Below are 23,322 nucleotides of genomic sequence, written 5' to 3'. Positions count from 1 at the left end.
GCTGGCTGTTCAGTCTCCTAAAAGTCTCTGTGCCTCTTCTCTTCTCCCGACCCCTCAGCAAGACTCTCTCCCTTGCTCTCACAAGCACTGTACAGCATACCAGACCCAATTCTAATTGAAGGAGATATTGCACAGCAGCCTCTAGTTTCCCCTTCAGCAGTCACCTTTTGGTCTCAAATTTACACTGTCATTATTCTGCAGCTGCTAAGGCTTGTCCTGCATCCCAAACGTCTGATAAAGGCTTCATCAGGCAGAACAATAGTGGGCAGTCTGGGTTTCCTAGAACAACAGATGGAAATGCTAACGCCACTGATGTACTGCACAGTGGCCAGTGGAAATAAATCTGTCCTTTTTCATTAAATAAGAGACATGAGCTCCTAAGGGACCTGCCATCCAAACTTTTCAAGGCCTTCTTCTATTACCATTCTGGAAGCTGCTGGTGACTTAGCTCAGGCCTTAGGACTTTTTTACATGTGCAATTGCCCAGCGCTGTGATGCATGCAGTTGTATAAGCAGCAAAATGCATGTCAGCGCAAAGAAAATGGCAGTGGCATGCATTTCAAAAAGCACACTGTCACCATTTTCTGCATGCTGACGTGCATTTCACCACTTATACAACTGCATGTAGCGCAGGGCAGTGCGCATCAGCTCGCATGCAGAGCAGACTCGATTAATAGTCTTCTCCAAAGTGGCAGATCTCCAGCATGTTGCAGGACAGAAAGGTATATGTATAAATGCCCTTAGAGCACAGGGGTCACAAAATAGGAATATGATTTCTATCAGTTGTCTCAGTGTATAGAGGAACTTTTTGCTTATGAAGCTGTTGGTAATCATGTCAGCATTTGCAGTATAACATGCAACTTCCAGTGCACACTTCCTTAACAACACAAAGCAGTCAGCCTACTCTCACCATATTGCTTAGCTACTGACAACTAGCAGTTGGAGCGGTCAAGCTTCCAGATGGCAAAGACCACATGCTTTTGAACAAAGATGGAAGCTGTTTCCATTGCTGTGTTGATGCTGTAGCTATAGCGTGAGCTTTCTTTAGGGTAACAGGGTAGTTCTATACAGAGGATGGTGCTACATGCTGGGATGCTTCCAAAAGCAATCCAGCCAGCAGCCATTTGCCAGCTGTGTCAACAGCTATTTTGCACACACTCCCCAGCTACTGCCTCAGTTGCTTGCCCTCAGTTACACTACTGCTGCTTAGTGTTTAGAGCAGGGGTTGGCAACATGCAACCTGAAGGCCAGGTATGGCAATGGAGCAATTTGATCTGGCATATGAACGTGGGGCTTTAGTAGCAGGTGCTTTCCCTATTTCACTGTAAGAAGAAGTGGTTGGAGCTTTTCCCATGTTGCTGCAGGGAGGGGCAGCAGCAGCAGCAGCAGCAGCAGCAGCTGGATCCTAGTGGCTACCCACCCTCCACCTCTGACATGAGGTGGTCACTTCGACCTGCAGCATACAAAGACTGCTAACCACTGCTCTGAAAATGTGCTGTTCCATCAGGCCATGCTTGTTCATGGTTTCAGATATGAGAAAGTGAAACTTTTGCAAGAAAATTTTATTTAGGGGCAGCTGATCCATCTTGTCATCCTTCTTCTCTGTTCCCACCATGCACTTACAGGCAGGCAAGTAACTGTACCTGCCAAAACCAGAGCCAAAGCTGCTCAGTAGCATGGTAGTTCATTCAAAATGCTACAGCTCTCTGGCAGTGACAGGTCAAATATGCTGTTGATTATTAAATCTTGCTGAGTATACTCAGCCAACTTTTATCATTAAGATCCATCAACCAAACCAACAGCATTGTACTACAGGTATTGCAACTTGACAGAATCTTGCCTAATGGAATCAGTTGGGTATTAGAATCAGAATCTGAAACTGTGTTCTGTGCCTGCAAGTTTTTCCCCCCACCATCTATCAGAATCAAATCTGTTTGCATGCATTAATCTGCAGCATCTTGAGCACTGAATGAAGTATGTGAACACATGATAAAAGACTGTGGCCAGTTATGTGCTGTAGACTTTTATACAGCATACTCTGTTGGTCATGAGTATAATGAAGTGCAGTTTGTGATCAAGTGAGTCATTGTGGCAAAGCCTCTAGTGTAAAACAGCATGTATGCCAGCATGTTGGCAAAATGACCTTTATTCTGTATAGCTTATTTTATTTATGGGGTTCTCAGGTTGTACTGGCAAAAGTACAGTGCTGCCTTTCTAAATGGTGGCCATGTGGTGTAGCTGTTTCATGAAAGTCATCCAAGGGCACACGTGGGCTCAGTCATAAGACACGTCCAGTTGGGCTGAATTAAAATAATATGAGCAACCTTAATTGTGGGATTTCTTATCCTCTAAGAGCTTGACCGTGATCTTGCAGCCTTAATAAATTCTGTGTATGTGTGTGTGTGTGTAAGAAAGACAGAAAGAGAGAGAGATAATTTGTGTATGTAATATGTTGTGTGTGTGTGTATATATAAATTAATATGTGTATCCATATCATGTACGTATCTAAAAGGCTGTATGTTTGTTCTTTTTCTACAGCTCCATCCAGTAGAAAACCAGGTGACCCTCTCGTTATTTCTGATATCAAGAAAGGAAGTGTTGCTCACAGGTGAGAACTCTCAACTCGCAGCAAAAGTCTGTTGCTTCCAGCTTGTATTTCATTTAACTTCTGCACATGTGGAAAGTATTATCAGTGTTCATCTCTCAAGCTTACAAATCAACTGAATGATTTTATTGGAAGAATAAATATGTTTTTAATCTCCAGTAGCTTAGACTGACTGTTTCCCCGTACACAAGCCTACTTCAATTTTAAAAACATTAAAAGGACAAGTTTGAATGGTGCCTTAATGTAATGTTAAAATTGTAGTAAAAATGACCATGTAATATTGTTTATTTGTTAACAGAACTGGAACACTAGAGCTTGGTGATAAACTGCTTGCCATAGACAATATTCGACTAGACAACTGCTCCATGGAAGATGCTGTTCAGATCCTTCAACACTGTGAAGACCTTGTAAAGCTAAAGATCCGCAAAGATGAAGATAACTCTGGTATTACAGTTCTTGCACTTACAAATCTTTTAGAGCATAGAATTGTTGTTTAATAGGTAGATTGCAGTTAAGGACTTTTGTTAAATGTTGTTTACATTTATTAATGACAATTTAAAATGTCAGAGTAAGTTAAACATAAGGGGTTGTCCAATCTGAAATTATATCCATGGCAGTGTTGCCAACAGGGACTTTGTTGCAATAGAAACTATTCTGTATTCCAGTGAGATGCTTTCCCCTCATAATGTTGGTTTTGCTCTTATGTTGCCAGCTAAGTCTCTCTCTCCGATTCTGGGAATCATGCGTAGGGTGGCTTCTTGTATCCCATGAATTGCCAACAGCCCTGTTCATGATCCAGCAGTACAGTTAAGAGTGTATTTAATCTTAAATCTATAATTTTGGCTTCTGTAAGGCTCATATGCCCAAAGTTAGATGGATTCTTAGATACTTTGCAGGTTCAGCCCATAAAGGTGAACTGAAATAAGTACCATTTAGTATACCAGTTTCTACCCCCAGGTCACATGCTCCATAGAAGTGCACACAGAGGGAGTTCTGCTGGGCAATATAATACCAAAAAATTGGACTAGGTCAGTCCAATTACAATAGCTACTGTTATTACTATATTTAGTCAAATACAAGACCCTGAATATAAGATGACTACTCAATAATTGGATTCTGTATATGGAAAATGTTGTCATTTGTTATAATTTTCCAGGTATGGAATCTAAGTATTGTAGGGTTTTCTTGAACTCCCCCCTCACCCCAACTGCTGCAACAAGGATAGAAGTGTCTGGGGTGGGAGGGAGTCAGGTGCCCCCCTTGCTCTCTGTTCCACCCACTTCTGCCCCCTGCAGCCTTCGTGCCCCCACTGCCACCCTCCCATGCCCAGCTCTTTACAGCTTCTGCCCCTCCCTCCTGCTCTTTCCATTCTCTGCCCCTTCCCCCCAACTCCCTAGTCTCTGCCTCTTCCCCAAACTTCTTTGTCTTATATTTGAGTAAATACAGTAATTACTATTTGTAGTACAGTAACACCTAAGAGAGAGCCATAGATCCCAGTGTGGCAAAACCATGATAAAAAGACGGTCCCTCACTGATGAGTCTTTTATGGAACTCAAAGAACCTCTGCCTTAGGAAGGGAGAAAACTGAAGACCATTTTAGACAGGTAACTGAGAACAGGTTTTTACTGTAAGCAGTTGGAAATTTAAGAGCTTTTCTCTATACACAGTTGGAGGTGTCTTTTAGACGTTTATAGCACCCTGGGCCTCTCTGTCTTCTAATTTAGAATCATAGGAAAAGTAGGGATGGAAGGTTCCTCAGGAGGTCGTCTTGTCCAGCTCCTTACTTAAGGTAGGATCATCTTTGACTAAATCATCTCGGTCAAGAGCTTTTTTCTGTCTGCCCTTAAAAATTTCCAGGGGTAGAGACTCCACAGCTTCTCTGGGCAGCCTGTTCCAGTGTTTAACTACTATAGAAAGCTATCCCAAAGTAAATTTATCCTGCTTTAATTTGAGATTTTGCTCCTAAGTCCTTGTCCCCTGTTGCTGCAAAGACATCTTTCCCCATCCTCTTTATAATCTCCCTTCAGGTTTTTAAAGACTGTTATCAAATACCCCTCTCTGTCTTCTTTTCTCTAGACTAAATAGTCCTAGTTCCTTCAACCTTTCCTTATACGTTCTTGCACATTCCAGACCGCAAGCAATTGTTTTTGCTCTCTGCTAGACTTTCTAATCTGTTCATATCTTTTTGCAAGTGTGAAGTCCAGAGCTGGACACAGTAGTCCAGGTGAGGCCTCACCAATGCCAAATAGGGTGGAAGGATCACTTCCCTTGATTTGAAGGTGACAGTCTTGTTAAATCAACCCAATATGCTATTGGCCTTTCATGACTTGTATTCATCTTATTGTCTACTGTAATTTCCAGCTCCTTTTCTGCACTACCCGTAGCCTAACTAATCATTCCCCAGTCTGTATGTGTGTGCAATTGTTCAGTCCTAAATGCAGCACTTTATACTTGTCCTTGTTGCATGTCATTCAGTTGATTTCAGACTACTTCAGCAGTTTATCAAGGTCATTCTGGATCCTAGCCTTACTTGTCAGTGCCTGCAATCAACTTGCTATCTTCTGAAAATTTGCTAATCAATCCTATCACTCAAATAATTAATGAAATCATTAAACAGTACTAGGCTCAGGACAGACTACCTAGGGAGCCCCATTTGATACCCCCTCCCAATTAGACACTAGATCATTAATGATTAATCTGAGGACAGTGATCCAAGCAGTTATGTATCCACCTTACACCTTCATGTAGCCATATTTTTTTAGCTTATTAATAAGAATGTCTGGGGAGACATTGTCAGAAGCCTTGCTAAAATCAAGGTATATCACATCTGCAAGTGTGTGTCCCCCCGCAAATGCATGGAGCCTGTCCCCTGTCATAGAATGAAATCAGGTTGGTCAAGAATGATTCATTCTTGATGAATCCATACTGGCTGTGTATTCTCAAGTGTGACCTCCTAGTTTAACTGTTTCCCAGAACAGGGCTAGCAGTGAAATCATGACCTCACTGAATCCAATAGGACTTTTGTAATGGACTTTAGTGGAGCCAAATTTTCACCCTAGATTTGCACAGAGGCAGCATCTGTAGCCTTCTGAGGGACATGTGCCTCTGTTGGTGGTGGCCACATTAATCTGAACACAAGGGTCTGAACAGGACCCTTACTTACACAGGTCACTTTAACAAATGAATGTTTCTTAATTTTATAGCTGAATTATACAGTACTTATACTGAGGTTCATTTATTTTAGCTTCACATTAAATTATATGTCTTTCTGTGCAACAGATACCAGTATAATTGAAGCTACCCCCATTTAGGTTCTCAGCCAGACTGTAGAAATAATGAAGTCAATTTTCCATATAGATTATACTAATAAAAACAATTGAATGAGTGCCAGCTTATTCATAGTGATTAAAAATTTTACAAAGTAACTCTCAAACTCTGCTGGGACTAAAATGAAAATGAATTAAAATGATGGTGACAAATTTTTTTTAAAGCTGACATTTAACTTAAATTCAGTTTAAGTAACTTGTTACTTATAGTTGCCTAGTTCTATTTTCTGAACACAGGCAATATGGAGCAGCCATACTCCTTTAAACTCAGTAAAATACACCATTAAGAAGTTCCAAAGAGAACTAAAGCATCATGTTTATAGATAAGTAGGCATGGGCACCAAAGCAATTTCTAAAACCTAAGCAGTTTCTGGACGCTGCAACCTTTGATTTATTTTTAGATTCTTGTCTTAATCCATCCTTTGGTCCTGTTCTTTTCTGTAAGTTTTCTATTTTTGTCATGTTTGCCCTATTTCCCTCTTAAGTAGCCTGTCTCTTTCTAGTTTGTGTTTTCTCTCTTTCATTTGATATGTTTTTTAATCCATTTCCATACTCTCTGCCTGGCTTCCTTTATTTAAACTTTTTCTCCCTCTCTTTGTCCTCCTTTAGAGCTCTCTTATTGCCTCCTCCATCAAGCGATACTATATCTTTCCAAATATTTTCCTGGCTTCTGCTTCTCTCCTAAAAGCCAACACAAGTGCTGAGGTCAGGAATGGAGTAGTTCCTTCCAATAGGGTTCTCTAGTAGTGTTCCTGGTTTACACAGGAGCCTGGATAGAGCAGGTAACACTTTGCTTAGCAGAGTCCAGAGAACAATATTAGAGGTAGTACAGTATTAAGAGCTTACTTGCAGAAATGTAACAGTTCTGCAACCTGTGTGTGGCAATGGCATTGGCTCACAGGGGGGCAGCAGCTTGGCTGGGAGCAGCAGACAGCTGCGGTCGCCTCTAGTTTTGTGCTCTCCCTGCAAGTACATGAGTACACAGGGCTCCTGCCAGCGCCGCCTCCTCCCTTGTCCCCTCCCCCCCAGTTGTGCTACTGATTACTAGGTCTGTGCAAAGCTTCAGTTCCTGATTCAATTTGGTGGAGATTCAGTCTGATTCAGTGTCCGAATCTCTGAATCCGAATAGAATCAGGAGACCCTTTAATCTCTCTGAATTGATTCGGAAAGATTCGATGATTTGGACATAGACACAGCTTTAAATGTTTTTTCCACATACCTCAAGGTACCAGGTGGCTCGTGAATGCTGCGATGCTGGGATGGATGGAGAGTCCCACAGGAGCACGGGGGGCTCCCCAGCACACTCAGTAGCAGACCCAGAAGTGGACCAGAAACACTTCCGGTCCACTTCTGGGTCTGCAGGGGAACACACCAGGGGGCCCCCTGCACTCTCCCAGCTCAGTGACTGGTGCCTCCTAGGTTTTGGGGCAGGGATACCTGGGGTCCCCTTGTGACTGATCACTGAGCTGGGGAGAGCATGGAGGGCCCCCCTGTGCTCCTGTGGGATGCTCCATCTGCCCCAGCATCACAGCCTTCACAAGCCTCACCTGGTACCTTGAGGTACATGGAAAAAACATTTAAAGCTGTGTCCATGGCAAAATCGTTGATTCTCTGAATCAGCATTGAATCTTCCGATTCAGAGTTGGCTGAATGTAACCGGGAACATCAATCCGAATCAACAAATCGAATCACTGTCTCCGATTCGGGCCGAATTGAAATCAAATACGGCCCATTTCACACACCCCTACTGCTTACTTGTATCAAATGAAAAAGCAGAGACCTAAATACTGAGATGTATTGCAATAACTGCATTAGCAGAAGAAAAGCAGCATGGGAACATTTCACCAGGCTCTGAGGAAGCCCCAGTATGCATTATGTAAATTTTATTAAATGCCTTCTTCAAGGGAAAATATTCATAAGCAGAAGGGAAACAATCTCATTGTTTCCTGCCAACTTCTCCCCCAGAGGAGGTAATTCCATCACCTTATTGACCTGATCCTCACGACCCAAATGTAGGTCTTCCATTAGACTGTCAAAGCAGCTGCCATTGTGTATTTAGGCCAAATATTTTTCATGTTATTAAATAGTTAGCTTTAAAGGTAAGTAATACTGCAATTTTGCGTGTGTTCTGTTCTGTCATTAATTTCCTTAACTAGCACTGAGGAGAAGAAACAAATAGAGCCTGGCCTCCTCTTTTGCTGTTCCCTAATCATTGTAAACTTGCTGTTGTAGTGGGAAAATAGTTTATTTCATGAATGATGTCTACTAATTTTTGCTTTAGATATTACTGTTGATAACTAGACACCTCAATATTTGATCAACCAACACTAAACACTGCCCACTGCATTTTTCAGGTCGACTCCCCCACCCTTTTCTTTTTTAAACTATATAGTTCACTTGCTATACTGAAGGAAGGCTATGTTGATATAGCTTTATTAAACCTGGGATCTCAAAACACTTAAATAATAATTCTCCCAAAGTGCAGAAAAACAGCCCTTTCTGCTGTTCACAGTTTTGTGCTTACTCAGCACATGACCCTCAGTCACTTCTTGCTGAATCTTAGGTTTTAGTTATTTGTTTCTAGAGCAATTTTCTGGCAAGTGACATGGGTGGGGGGCATATAATAAATTTAACACAGTGGTCACCAGTGTTTTCCAGCAGTGGGCAGGAATGACCCAGCTCAGGTCTGAGGTAGGCCAGCACTAAGCCCACTCACCACCACTGATTCTCCCTGCCACAGTCAAGGCATAGGCAAAGTTCCCTGCCACCCAGCCATGACACAGTGTCATATGACACAGGCAAGATCCTGACTGCTGAATGCTACCAAACACTGCAGGCCAGATTCAGCTATAGGTTGTCAACCCCTAATTTAACAGGCGTTCTGGATAAGTTTCGAATGTATGTGCCACATATGAAAGGCGCAGTGAGTACAGGTTTCTATTTCTTCTAACACAAACCTTTCCTTTTCTTTGATGATACATGCATCTTTTCTTTGAAACCGGAGCAGGAAACAAGGCAAAGGGCACTGAGAGGCTCTAAAGCAGAAAGATGCTGCATAGTTTTAAAGATAATACCATTTCCCTCTCTTCTCATGAAATGCTTAGTTCAGTGTTAAAGTGTCCCTTTCTCCGAACTTTGCTATTGGCATACAATTGCTTTCCTAACTGAGTGCTGAATGTGCATCAGCAAGGTTATCAGTACCTACTGAACCGTTTCAAAATGTCATTACTGGCACCTCTGGGAACACGTGCCTGACAGGCCAAACACCCTCAGTAAATACCAATATCATAAACAAGGACAGGAGAGCATTTGATATTTCGATCTCCAGAAAGCTTTGACTTTTTAGATTTTTAAAAATATCCCCTTGCAAATGACACATGCTACAGTTGGTTGACCTCTTGCTGTGACACCTTCTGGATACAAAGGACACAGTGCATTTCAGCCACTCATCTTCATTTCCTGATTATTGTTTGGTAAGATAAAAAACAAAAAACATGCAAATGACTTCACAAAAAATGACATTAGTTCGTTAATTGCACAGCCTTATTTCCGGTCCTGCACAGAAGCTGGGAAATACTTCTAGTGATACCAGAAGTGGAGACTCAAAACAAGCCCATCAAAAGCATTGAATTGATATCTGATATTTATCAATAAAATGGGCAATTAAGGAAAAAAAGTCCTCAGCTGAAGAAAAAACTGGCAAAACTACAGTGATCACAAACTCTTCCTACCTTACAACTTTACTGTTTTTAAACCCTTTCCATTTTGTTCAGTTACTGGAAACATTTTTTTTCCCCAACAGGGAGAGTATCTCATTCTCTCTAAAATGGTCCTGAAATTACATTTGTATAGAACCATACATATTACAATTTTAAATATTGGAGGTTGAATCCTGGTTCTGCTGAAGGGAGTGGGAACTTTACCATTTATGTAATGGGATCAAGTTTTGACAATAAAAGCACAGTGCATTAAAGATGCTTTTATTTTTATTTTTACAAAATAAATTAGTGAAATATTGAATATTAAGACTATCTGAAATGTAACCTGTAGAGAATGCTCTGTCTTATTTTCAGTCACTTTTCTGAATCTATTGTTCTTTTCATTCCTTCTTTCATAAGAAACCAATTGCATCCCTTTGGCCTTTATTGTAGATGAACAAGAGAGTTCTGGAGCAATTATTTACACTGTGGAGCTCAAACGCTATGGTGGACCTCTTGGAATCACAATTTCTGGTACTGAAGAGCCCTTTGACCCAATTATCATCTCCAGTCTTACTAAAGGAGGACTTGCTGAACGGTAAATTGGAAAAATAGTAACATATGTTTTACTTACCAGCTTCATGCCTTCCACTATTCACATGAACTAACACAGTAATTTGTTGATTTCCTAAAATCTAAGGGGAAAGACTCAGCTTAGCAGCTTACAGTCTTTCTGTCATCAATTTGTTTTCTGTATTTTTGCCAGGCTTGAGAATAACATGCCTATTTTAGCATAGCAATGTTAAACCTCAACCTTAGCTTTCCTAAAGCAATGGAATAGCCAAAGGATTGTGTGTTTATGTATATTTTTAAAAAAATATACAGTACATGTGTGTACACACACATGCACATACACAAAAATTATGCATACATGCAGCCTGTTTGTTCAAGAACTTACACATAAATGTAAGGGCACTCTTAAAAACAAGCAGTTATCTTCAATAATGTTACCTAATGGTTTTCAGCGTTTCACACAGTAAATTTTATGTAGGGGAACTTGCAAATATTGAGTTTATTTTACCTATAAGAAAATCTTATATTTGTTTTATGGACATCTGGTACATGTGTATGTGTTGTTGTTAAGCAGTAACACTGTATTGACCTCATAGGTATATGAACCATGGAAAAGTTATAACATTTTTCATTCTAGTACAACTATACTGAATATATTCCAGCAATAGTCATTTTCAATGCAAATTATAAATTTACTGTGCTATCGGACAAGTTCCATCTAGTAAATATATTATTTATCTGTTTTACCCTGGCCAAATCCACAGGCCTCTGATGGATGTTTAGAGCCTGTGTAAATAGTGATTTAGGTCAAATTTTGAAACCTGGCTGGTGTTTTTGGGCATGGTAGTGTTTGGTGTGCAATGTGGCATTTCTTGGAAGGGCCTTTTAGAAAGGTCTGGGCATCCTCCCTTTCAGGTGTCCCAAATCAGTCAACAACAATTACTGTCATTTTTTAAAGTCTTGGCTTAATTTCCTAAGGAGCAGGTATATAGAACTGTCTCAGCTGGGCATGTTTTTTGACAGTGTCAAACAAAAAACAATGACGTAGGGAGGGAGCATGTCTGTTAAGAATGAAGACTGCATCTATAAGTACACAGCCCAGAGCATATCTGTTCCTCTCTTGAGCTGATCCTACCAGAACTGGCATAACAATGAGATAGTGGTTCATTGCTCTCATTTCTGCTGAATTTTCTGTCTCTGTCCTCTGATTGTGAGACTACACACTGAAAAACCTATATTTACATTAAGATCAAAGTAGTTTAGACTTTTTTTAATGAAGAATGACCACAGAATCCTTAGCTGGAGCAAAGGAAATTAAAAATCTCCACTTCTGCACATTGACTTTGCTATTGGTAGTATAGCAGAGGTGACTTAGGGACTGGACACACAACAATTTATACCTGTGTAATTTTCATCAATTTTATTTTCTGATATAAGCCCAACCAGCATACAGAGTGAACAAAGCATCAGCTATTCTGGGATAGCTTTATGAAATGGACTACTATTACTGCAGCTTTCCAAGAGGTAGTAGAAGGGAGCAGGTTTACCTTGAGTGTACTGCTACCCCAAAATAAATTACGGATGCAAAACACATACATTGGTGTTACTTAGACTGGTGAGGTTTTTCTCTTATTTTCCCAAGGATAATTTAACACCAGATTCAAGTAAGTTTCACTAGTTTAGGACTATATTCCTTTTTACACGGGTATAAAGGTGCTATGAATCCAAGCTCCTAATTGAAGCACCATCAGTGTTTACTGAAGTTGCTAATTAAAATTAACTCCAATAATAATAATGTTAATGAGAAATTAAAGGAAGAATGTAAATACAGAAATAAATTTATTTTGCTGCTTTTTCTGTTCATCTTTTCTCAGTGTTCTTTTTATTCTCTTTATTGTAGGACTGGTGCAATTCACATAGGAGACCGCATCCTAGCAATAAATAGTAGCAGTCTGAAAGGAAAACCTCTGAGTGAAGCCATACATTTGTTACAGATGGCAGGAGAAACTGTAACCTTGAAAATCAAAAAGCAGACAGATGGTGAGTATGGCTGTAGTTACGTCAACCAATTTATTTCTACACCTTACAGAGCACTGGACAAGTCATGAATGGAAAAGAGGTCAAGCATTTCTATATGTTTGCAATCAACCAATAATCACTTTTGTTTTTGAATCCTATTCAGCGGCAAGTCCCAAGAAATTTCCTGGCTCTGGTCACATAAGTGAAATGAGTGATATAGAAGATGAGACCTCTGCTGCACAGAAAACTGGCAAACTCTCTGACATATACTCCACTACGGTCCCAAGTGTGGATAGTGCAGTGGAATCATGGGATGGCTCTGGTATTGACACCAGCTATGGGAGTCAAGGTACTACCAAGATTTCACACAGGACTTAAAATAGGCCTCATGCAAACATTCAGTTTCTCCTGGGAGAGTTCCTGCTCTCCCAGGAGAAATTGTGAGTGTACAGAATTAGGGACAGAAATTACACATAAACCAGTGTAAGTGATCAGCAGCCACTTCAAATCTGTAACACAGCAGAAGTTCAGTGCACATAAACTAATTTCAAAATGATGAAAAGAGGTTTAAGATAAACCTAAAAGGATATAGTATCAGACTAAACTGATTCAGGTTAAATAAGTTTATAGAACTTGTGTCCCAGATGCCCTCCAGATTCAAGTTAACTCATAGTCCCTCAGCGTCCCAGGATGTTTTGCACCTCCCTTGAAAATCCCCCTTTTCAGGGTAGGCAGACTAGCCTTGGCCCAAGCTGTCTGCTCCAGCTGAGCGGGAGGTGTGCTCTAGTGCTCCTTGGCTTCTGGTCTGGGCCACCACAGGCATGTGGCTGCATTTCTGAAATCAAAAGTGAATGCCTGTTCACTTGCTTATTGGCTTAATCTGCGCAGCTTAGACTAAACTGTGAAGATTTAATCGATTCGGCCATGGGCTTTTCGACTGTCTGTACTTCAGGCTTTTTCTCTCAGAGTAAAAATGGCCGTTCCAGGAGAAAAATAACCTGGGGACAACCAGGGTTAAATCACTTCTAGGAGAGTTTCTCCTGGAAGAGCAAATTTTTGTAGCTGCTGACACCACAAGACTGACCATGGACAGTCTGGGTTTTCCAGTCAGAGCTACCCTATGCACTCTTGCCAGGCAGTCTTTAACCAATACTGAGATGTGTGCACAGGGCTCTCCTTCTCTTGCCCCTACCCCCACTTTGCCCTGGTTGCACAGTGTCAGCACTGCAAGCTCACCACTCTTCAGGGCCTTAGCATTTGAATGTCTATACATATGGCTCTGGGTGAGCTTTTCTATCATGAGAACAAACGTGGGAGAGTTTTCCCAGACTGTTTGCATGTTTGTACAAGTTTATGGCTGAACCTTATCTGCCTTACAGAAAATCCTACCTCTTATCCCAACTTTCAGCTTAATACTTCAGAGTGTGCTTGTATCTCACCATGCCCACACACCTTACTGTCTGGTGTTCCTTCTTACACTTGGCTGGCCACGAGTTCATTCTTTCATGACAGTGTGATGAATTATGAAGCATTTGTCAATATATTAACAGGCTTTCAGTAGCTTTATTGATGTCTGAATAGCCCAATCCATAGCTCATCCACAGCTAAATGAATTTATCCACCAAGCTTAGATTAATGTAAGGCACACAACACATTGAAGATGTTCCTTCCTTTGAGTATTTGAGGTCCATGCACAGTGATTTTAAAACTGATTACAGTAAAGATTTATTGTAAACTGCTTAAAGGGAAGCATGAGAGATTATTCAGTGATTTGTTTGCTTGCATTCCTTCCTTAGCCATGTGCCATTAATATCGAAGTCTAGCTCTGGGAGCAATCACTGCATTTAAAGAAATTATTTCAATTAAAGAAATAATGGAATCTTGTTTTCTTGCAAACATGTGCAGTTCTATTAGACTGTTTGCTTAATAATATATTTAAATGTTTCAACTTAAGTTTATGTATATAAAGCAATATTTTAAACTGGAGAAAATGAAGGCAGCTCTTTAATACTCTAGATAACCCAAAAAAACCCCAAACAAACACAAACACTTCATGCTACTGATGTGCCCAGTACATACATTACAGATATTTAAACAGACAAATCGCCTCACCAAGGAATTTATTTGCTGCTTTCTGATTGCACGTACTCCTACAAGTGTATCTTCATCTCTACATTGCAGTAAACAGTTTTCTGTGAGAGAAGGCAGTCAGATCTTTTGGCCAAACTTTCTTCCCCTTCCTCCCCACCATTGAAAATTGGAGCAGGACCTGGCACAATGCTTTGTTTGCTTAACTGAAGTTCTGTGCTGATTATTTTGATCGCTTATCTTCAATTAATGTATGTCTACTCAGTGAAACATTTGTTGCCTGCTGTCTGACACTCCTTTGAGACCTAGCCAATAGTATCAGAGAAAGTAGCTGATACCAGCCTTGATTGCTGGTTTTCTGTTACTTAATTTTTAGATTTAATGGTCTTTCAAGGTACATCCTACTAATAACTCTGTGTGGAACAGAAGACTCTCTCTTGGCATTTATTTGTGAGCATTTTTTTGTGTTTTGTTATTAATTTACTATTACATATAATGTTTCTGTGGCCTGAAACTTGATACCCATTACAGTGATTGGGCGTGTATATATGTTCCAATTTAAGGCACATTGGCCATTTTTAAGGTGTATTAAGAGCGCAGGTCTACATGTGTGCACCCTTAATGTGCCTTAAAAATGGTGATTTTAGGCTAATCATGCCTAAATTTGATACCTGCATAAAGCAAGTACCAAATTTAGGCGCAATTAGTTAAGGTACCTTAATGCTCTCTATGTCGACTGAACGGGCTGGAGCAGAGCCTGAGAGGCCCTGCGCTGCCAGTGGGTGCCCTCAAGATGAAGAAGTAGCAGGTACTGTTCTCCAAGGTGTAGGAGCTGGAGCTGGAGCGGCAGTTCTTGCAGCAGCGGTACCCGTTGGTGTGCCGACCAACTTGGGACTAAGTCAGAAGAGGGGGCAAGAGGCACAAGGGCTCCTGTCAAAGCACAAGAAAAAGCCCCATCCCTCCTCCCCATGACTCCCTGCAGAGGAAGGGGGCAGTGCTGCATGGGCAGGGCCATTGCTAACAGCTCCCCATGTCTCTGTCTTAGGGTGGGTTTGCTGGCCAGGCAATACAGCCCTGCTGGGGCGGGACACCTCACTATCCACCCAGGATTCGGGTGCCCTTAGAAATCTATGCTGGGGCTCCCAGCCAAGACAGCAGGTGGGCTGGGACTGCATCTGCCCCCAGGGCCTGGCACAGCTTTCTCTGCTCTACCCACTTCCAACTCGGACAAGTGCCCAGCTTCCCTGCCAGACAATGCTCATGGGAAAGGTGGTGTGAGGTCCTAGGGGTGGTGTGGTGTTCAGCGTGGGTGCAATGTGCGTGGGGGCCTGGCCATGGATCAGACAGGCCAAGGAGAGAGCCTAGCCCCCACCTGCATTGCACCTAGCCTTCATGCACTGATACACATAGAGCCCCCAGGAGCTCATGTTGCCTATCCCATAGTCAGTGTCTGGCAGGGAGGCTGGGCGCTTGCCCAGGACAGAGGTGGGTGGATCAGGAAAAGCCATGCTGGGTGCTGCAGCCAAACATAGTCCACCCTGCCTGCTGTTCCAGACAGGAGTCCTTGCATAGGCTTCTAAGAGCGCCTAAGCTCTAGCCTGCTCTTGTCTGATGCTGGGGAAGCAGGAATATGGGGAGGGTTTTGGAGCCATGGATGGAGCCAAACTGATCACGTTGGTGGGGACTGGAGGCTCCCACCTCCTCAGCCTGCTCTGGCCTGCGTTGCCCAGCTATGCTGTTGTAGGCTTTGGGAGCTCTCCGGGGTGCTGCCCAGAGCAGGCTGAAGACACATTCACCGAGTGAGCCAAATTAAGGTGCCTTAAGGCACGTACTTGTAGGCACACACCTAAACTGTCTTAATGTGCCTTAAGCTAAAGCACACTAAGTTTAGGTGGGTGTAAATTCACGTGTAGACAAGTCCACTGAAATCAAATTCACTCTTGTGTTACTTTGATATTCTTGGATTTTTAATAGGGATGGATAAATTTGGTCCATTTGTGTATCTTTTACCCCTTGATCTGGTAATTACAATGCATTATGTTGTGTTTTCTTTAGCTTCATGAATATGAACACATTGCTAGGACAAGTGCTAGATCAATAGCTGTTTTGCCTATGACTTGATCTTATTTGGGGTAATTCCTCTACAGAACTCCAAAACAGGTTTATTGTTGGCAGTGAAAGTGTAAACGTTCCTCACGCCATCTTGCAGGGATTGGTAATGTTTTGCTTCCAGAGGCTAGAGTGTGCAAACCAGCTCCCTACCATAAGCTAGGAATTTTAACCCCAGGGGACCTGAAGCTGCCTGTGCTTGCCCTTGCTGCAGATACACAGCCCCTCAGCAGTGAGGGGAACTACAGGCATGAGAGAAGCAGGAAGGACTGCAGAGGAGAGTGCTGTGGTGGGGATAGGTAGCTAGGTGCAAGTTGTTGTTACACAATTCCCTGTGCTAGTTTGGACCTTCTTGAGCTGAATCCAACCTCTTCACAGCTAGAACAGGTCCATGGGCCAAAGGTTGTTAACTCCTGGCTTTGGACATAGATGGGACTGCTGCAGCTGGCCCTGCACTGCCCAGGGCTCCACTTCTCTGCACTCATCCCAGCCCATACTGGAGCAGCCCCAGGAGCAGCCGACACCAGTTGTCTGCACCATGGCACAATGCAGCCCAGCTCCCCCCAGCTGAAGCAGGTAAGTCTGTCAGGGGAGAGCAAAGGGCCATGGCTCCACTCACCCAGCCCTGGCTGCAGTGGCCCTGAGAGCTGCTGACAGCGGCTGCCTGCAGCCACTGGGCTGTACCATGCCCCGAGCCCCTCAGGGCTCTGGCCACTTGCCACAGCTCCTGCTGCAGCTGTTCCAGAATTAGCCAATGCCAATTTCCTGTAGCCACTGGGCTGTACCATGCCATGGTGCAGGCAACTGGTGTTGGCTGCTCCTGGGGCGGCTTCAGCACAGGCTGGGTGAGTGCAGACAAGCAGAGCAGGGCATAGCACTTACCCCAGCACCAGCTGCAGTGGCCCCGGGAGCTGCGAGCACCAGCTGCCTGCACCAGGGCACGGTGCAGCCCAACAGCTACAGGGAGCTGGCATTGGCCACTCCCAGGACAAGCTGCAGCAGGAGCTGGGTTGAGTGGGGACAGGCAGAGCCCCGGGGGACTCAGGGCATGGTACAGCCCAGTGGCTGCAGACAGCTGGTGCCACCAGCTCCCAGGGCCACTGCAGCTGGGGCTGAGGTGTGTGGGGCCATGGCCCTTTCCTCTCCCCCCACAGACTTACCTGCTTGTGTAGGGGGGTGTCTATGCTGATTGCATAAAAGTGAATTTACCTCGCATATAATGAATTACAGGTCTATATAAGCTCATCGCATACGAGCAAATTCACATATAAAGAACCTGCATAAATCGAGGGAAACCTTTACGGTACAACAGCTGCTCCCCTTTTAAAGCAGCTGAAATATACATTTGTCCATGCCCCTAGATTTGGTCTTGAAAGAAGGTGATCTTTCAATACCCAATTAGCAAGAAGTTTTCCCTCTCTTCTGAGATTGGTAAATTTTACATACCAGCAGTAGGTAAGGTGAGGAATCAAATCCATTCCATGGCTAGTCATTCTCCATAAAATAGAACTTGTGATGTTGATACTGGAATGAGTTTACCTAGAGAGGTGGTGGAATCTCTATCCTTGGAGGTTTTTAAGGCCCGGCTTGACAACACCTTGGCTGGAATGATTTAGTTGGGGATGGTCCTGCTTTGAGCAGGAAGTTGGACTAGATGACCTTCTGGAGTCCCTTCCAAATGGATAGGTAACAATTGTATATGATTCACCTTCCTACATCTGCAAGCAAGTCTCCTTTGTCAACCTTAAAAATGCTGGACATGCTTGTATGGTTTTACTTTATTTGTCAGAAACAACCTGAGTATTATTATCGAGTTACGTCTTATTCTGAATATCTTTTGTCTTAGCACTGAAGTTCCCCATATTTCTATTACACTTTTTGGCCTGACCTGTCACTTTGAGTTTGACTCTCCTCCAAACTTTACTTGGCATAAGCATATAGACTAAGCAAATTCGGAAATTTCATTTGCGGCAGATAATGCTTTATCTTATTTGTATTATTGATTTAATGCAGGTAGAATGGCCCAGTACAGTCCTAACTTGCACTCTAGGCAGGGGATTTAAAAAGATTGGTGTAATGATTAAATAATAAGCTTGGCAGTCAGAAAGGCTGAGTTTTATTCTAAACTCCACCATAAACTTGTAGTGTGACCTTTGATAAATCCCTTTGGCAAATAGCTTCATCTTTTTGTGCCTGAGATTTCCACATTCATTAAAGCGAGGATAATAAAACACATCCTGTTCTTAAGAGTACTGTGAAGCTGAATTTATTTTGTGTAAGGCATTTTGAGCTTTTGAGATGAAAACTGTTTTATAAATGCAAAGTGGTCATTGTAGTGAAAAGCAAAAGATCTGCAGCTGAACCTTTGAACATCTCAAATCTGGTTGTTTTAAATTAAATCCTCAGTAATCTAATTATTTTGAAATTTAATCAGACTTGTTTAGGTATTTATTTTGACTCATTTTTCTATCTAATCAGGAGGTCAAAATCATTGTTAATAGCATGAAGATGTGTTACATTAGAAAAAGCAAGAATGTTTGCTGCTCTATTTCAGTTCAGGAGAACAAGCAGGTTAGTTTGACAGAGTGCCAGAATGCACTGTGCTGCTGTCATTTAATTTCCCTCATGGAGAGAAGAATGCTCAGTGTTCAGCTATAATTTAGTTTGTTTGACAAGCAACTGCACATGCATCTCACACATGGCTTCTTACAGAAAACTGGTCACACTTCTGCTTCTATTAGAAAAAAAATGCTATTGAAATACTAAACTGTAAACTGTTTAGTCCCCAAACCTATATAGTAGTTCTAGCCTGCAGTCATGAAGAATTCTCTGCTCAGCCATCAACAGAGACAGAAAAGTTCATTGTGCTCAGTTGGTAGCAGTCTAACTGCCAGTTAGGGTGAGCGGGGAGGCTTGGGGATGGGGTGCCATGCTTAGGATAAGACATTTAACTGAGGCAGATCTTTTCTGCTTTCTGCTGTTGACTTCCCACATAAAAGTCAAAGGTTCCTTGGCAAAGACCTTTACAAAGAGTGGGGAGAAATCCAATCTTTTCCCTCAATAAATCACATCATACTTAGAATATACATTTTATAGGGCCTTTCATCCCAAAGGATTTCAAAGCACTTTCCAAGTTTAAACCAGTACACAGAACATACCCAGGGAACACTTCTTCCCCAGTGCAATGGAACTAGCACAGTAGTTACTGCACATCACTTTGGGGCAAGAAATGATAATACCTTATTCATGCAATGGAATTTAGGTAGGCAGAATGTAATTACCTGAGATGGAGTTTGGTTAGAACCCTAAGGTTAAACCCCTTTTGTCAAATGACCATATTGAATGACCATATTTTGTTTAGACTTCAATGCCTATTGCAGCCGCACCCTGCACTTCTTCGTTGTGTCTCCAGTCCAGTCCAACCTTTCTATATGGTCTCTTCCCAATATTCTGCACAGGCCACTGCTTCTGATGTTGGTGTTGCCAAATCTTGTGGGGTGCATTGTTGTGTTACAGGATATCTCAGGAGATGATCCATGGTTTGTTTCTCCTGACAGACATATTGATTGGTTGCATAGAGGCACCATGATTTCATGAGAGCGTGCGCTGCACTGCAGTGCTGAGACATTTTTGCTAATGTTCAACATACAGTGTTTAATGTAGGGACTGAAGAATGGCCAGCCTAGTACACTGGGATACAGTCTAGGGACAGAGACACAATTTTGGACAATAGGTTTAATTTGTAGAGATATTTAATCTCTGATTTTTATATAGTTTTCACAAGAGCCCCCCTTTTTGAACACAAGTAAATCAGAACATGATTTAGTCAATGAAACTTATTGTGACTGTAAACAAATACCAGCATTTTTCATCCTACAAGTCATAGGTGCAGGTCTTGGCAAAGCTAGGTCATAAAAGTAGGCATTTATTGAATATTGTTGGTTGAAGACATGGAGTCATATTATGATTTAATTTTTAGGACCCAGTTATCAGGCATCAGGATACAACTTCAATGCATTTGAATGGAGGAGTCCAAAACAAAGAGGCAGTTTATCTCCTCCAAGTAGGTCAAGGAACCACCCTTTTCATGACACAGGATTGAGTGATGATGAATGGGACAGACCAACAGCCAGCGGGTAAGTCACATGCATAGTTACATTATTTGCTGTGTGACTGCAGAATTTGTTTTTAAATTAATGTTAATAGTCCAGGATGAAAACATCTTTTTCTAACACAGATTTCCAGCTTCTCCTTTAGCTACTGAGATGTAATATTTGCATTTTGTGCTGCATGAGATTTATGATCTATGAAGCTGAAAGCAAGGCTGGCATGTATGGTAAGTTTCTGTGCATAAAAGAGCACAGCATTAGCTGTTAATGTTCAGGAAAAAAACTTGTAGGTACATCCCTTTATAATAAGCTTCAGATAGAAGAAAAGAACCCCCTCCTACATACTCCCACCCCTGCACACAACGAACAACAAAAAAGACAGGGACAGAAGCAAAACCTCACTAAAGAACTTCATTTTCCATGAGAACTCTTGATTCTGGATCACAATAACTTACAAACAAAGCACAAGACGTTCTTTTCCTCCAGACATGGTAGAAACCAGAGGAACGAGGATAAGAGTCATCAGAGCAATCCAGGAAGAGAGAGAGGCAAAGACTCTTCCAAGACTTCCTGTCCAAAACAAAACAAAATTTTCCAGCCCCATTTTTTTGCTTACTGAAAGACACCTCCCATCATCAAAACCAGCAAAACCAAGGGATATTGCGCAGTATGAGAAACCAAAGATTTCTCATTATAAGTCTATTATAAGTCTCTTCCAATTACTGCTCATTCATCTCTGCAAAAAACATAGTATTTTCCGCTGCAAGAAGTTATTTTCTGCAGAGAAGAAAATAGAAGTCATGCTTATCTAGGATTTCAAATATTCTGCCTTTAAAGAAATACATGCCAGTGTCTCTTGGCACAAAGACCAATAAGTCTCAAATCCCAGAACCGTAACACATTCAAACTGAATAATAAAGAAAACATCCAGCTATTGTCTTACTGATAAGACAGACTGGATGTGAGAGCCACAGCAGCAAAGTCAGGGGTCAGGTGCCAACTCTGGTTTCAGCCCTGGATATCAGTTGGCTATTCAGAGCAAAGTCTTTTCTACCTCAGGATTTTCAAGTGGAATCTTGATAAGATGACAGCTGTGGTCATAGATAAGCTTTTGCTACCTACCCAGCTGCTTTTGTTCCTATGACATCAAAAGTACAGAGAGACTTTTGTTATTCCAAAGGGAAGATCATGAACCTGGACTATCAGAAGAAGGCCCTGGCCAAAGAGTAGGTCCAACCCCTTATGCCAGTTTAAATATTCAGTGCTGCTGTCTGTCTGTAAGGTGGTCACCTAGTTCCAAGCAGTTGAAGACAGGTGAGTAAAGTAGATAATACTGCACTTGCAGAAACTTCAGGTTCATCCACATTCCAATTCCACACCGTCTCAAGAAGGACAAAAAACATAAAATCATCCTGAAGAAAATCTTAGACCTCTTACAGTTAGAAACAGCATAATTTCTCTCTCTAGACAAAAAGTGCCAGTTGCTTGATGATTAACTCATCATAGTAAGAGAAAGACGTAAAGGAGTCTAAGTTAATGTAGCCCTTGAGCAGGATGGCCACATTGAAGGTGAACAATCTAGCTTTCACTTTTACTGCAGTCTCACCAAGAGACACATTGACCCTGGTGAACTCAGCAGACGTTTATCTATGTCAACAATATCTCCAACTGGCCTGTGCAAATCACCACTATCAAAACAAAATATTTGTCAGTTTTTGGTCTGTCCTGCATCATAAAGAACTTACAGGTGCCCATTCTTATGTAACATACGCTTTAGAACTCAGGTTCCCAACCACCAGGCCATGACCTGATACCAGGCCACGAAGGGTTGGCTGCTGGGTCATGGCACGAGCCCCACACTCAGACCCCCATATGTCTGCCTGAGCAAGCGGTTTCTACTGCCGGCAGTGACATGTGGAGTTAAAGCTGGGGAATGGGGCAGTCCCTGGAGGGATGCAGCTGGCTGTGTTTGCCCTGTCATGCTCCTGTGCTGGTCTGCAGGTTGGGAACCACAGCTTTAGAACAGTCTTTCCAGGGAACCTGTGCCCTGGACAATACTCTTCATGCTTCAGGCAGTCCAGCATGAACTCATCGCCTAATTTAGATTAGATGGGCAATCCAATTTTATAGGCACACAGTGCGCACCTCCTGTTTTGGTCAGTGCTTTAGAAGAGTCTTTAGGTGAGCTGTATATACACTGGTCAATGCTTGTCTTAATTAGTAATCTAATAAGGCCTACAAACATCTCCCAAAAAGCCAAATAAAAGGTGAAATAGTCTGCACCTTGGAGCTGATTAATTCAAATCAACTTCATTCTTTTTCATTTCCTTTTACGCTAAATTGCTGATCACGAAAGGCTGTTTTCACATGTTCTCCAGGGTGGTAGGGGGAGAGTGCTTTAATTAGAATAGCTTTTGGGAGCCACTCTAATTGAAGCATCTGCAGCATCACATGTATTTAGCATCCTGCACTTCAAAATGGCAGCGGAGGCACTTTAACTAAAGCTTGTTTGATGAGCTTTAGCTAAAGCACCTCCTCTGCCATTTTGAAGCACAGGGATGATGCCTAGGCTGCTGGAGCATGCTAATTAAATTAATTGATTAACCTAATTAGAATATGTTGGAGCAAGTGTTGGGAATGTGTATAGGTGCCCATAGTGTCTAAACCTTTCAAAGTGAGGTGAACCAAGGCTGCATTGTGATCCTTAACAAGGAGGAAGAAACAAGTGTCCTCTAGTAGAGTGGAGAGTACAGCATTCTACATGCCTCCTAGATCAAAGCAACTGATGGTGCTGA

The 23,322-nt window shown here is 42.1% G+C and overlaps 1 protein-coding gene across 9 annotated transcripts in view; it reads left to right on the top strand.

The window, feature by feature from the left end:
• The window catches only part of GRIP1 (glutamate receptor interacting protein 1), a 592,924-nt gene that overhangs the window by 548,002 nt on the left and 21,600 nt on the right, over window positions 1–23,322 (top strand). For 5 of the 9 annotated variants that reach the window (XM_090042472.1, XM_090042474.1, XM_090042469.1 and 2 more), the window contains 6 exons: window positions 2,539–2,608; window positions 2,904–3,049; window positions 10,050–10,227; window positions 12,103–12,242; window positions 12,385–12,570; window positions 20,398–20,554. In XM_090042472.1, the coding sequence (XP_089898598.1) occupies window positions 2,539–2,608; window positions 2,904–3,049; window positions 10,050–10,227; window positions 12,103–12,242; window positions 12,385–12,570; window positions 20,398–20,554 (877 nt within the window). The remainder of the gene's footprint in view (window positions 1–2,538; window positions 2,609–2,903; window positions 3,050–10,049; window positions 10,228–12,102; window positions 12,243–12,384; window positions 12,571–20,397; window positions 20,555–23,322) is intronic. The other 4 variants (XM_090042476.1, XM_090042475.1, XM_090042471.1 and 1 more) reach the window with 1 other exon arrangement.

The sequence above is a fragment of the Crocodylus siamensis genome, chromosome 4 (assembly GCF_052110815.1).
Source record: "Crocodylus siamensis isolate JL-2025a chromosome 4, ASM5211081v1, whole genome shotgun sequence".
Taxonomy (NCBI): domain Eukaryota; kingdom Metazoa; phylum Chordata; order Crocodylia; family Crocodylidae; genus Crocodylus; species Crocodylus siamensis.
This window is presented reverse-complemented; position numbering and strand designations above follow the sequence as displayed.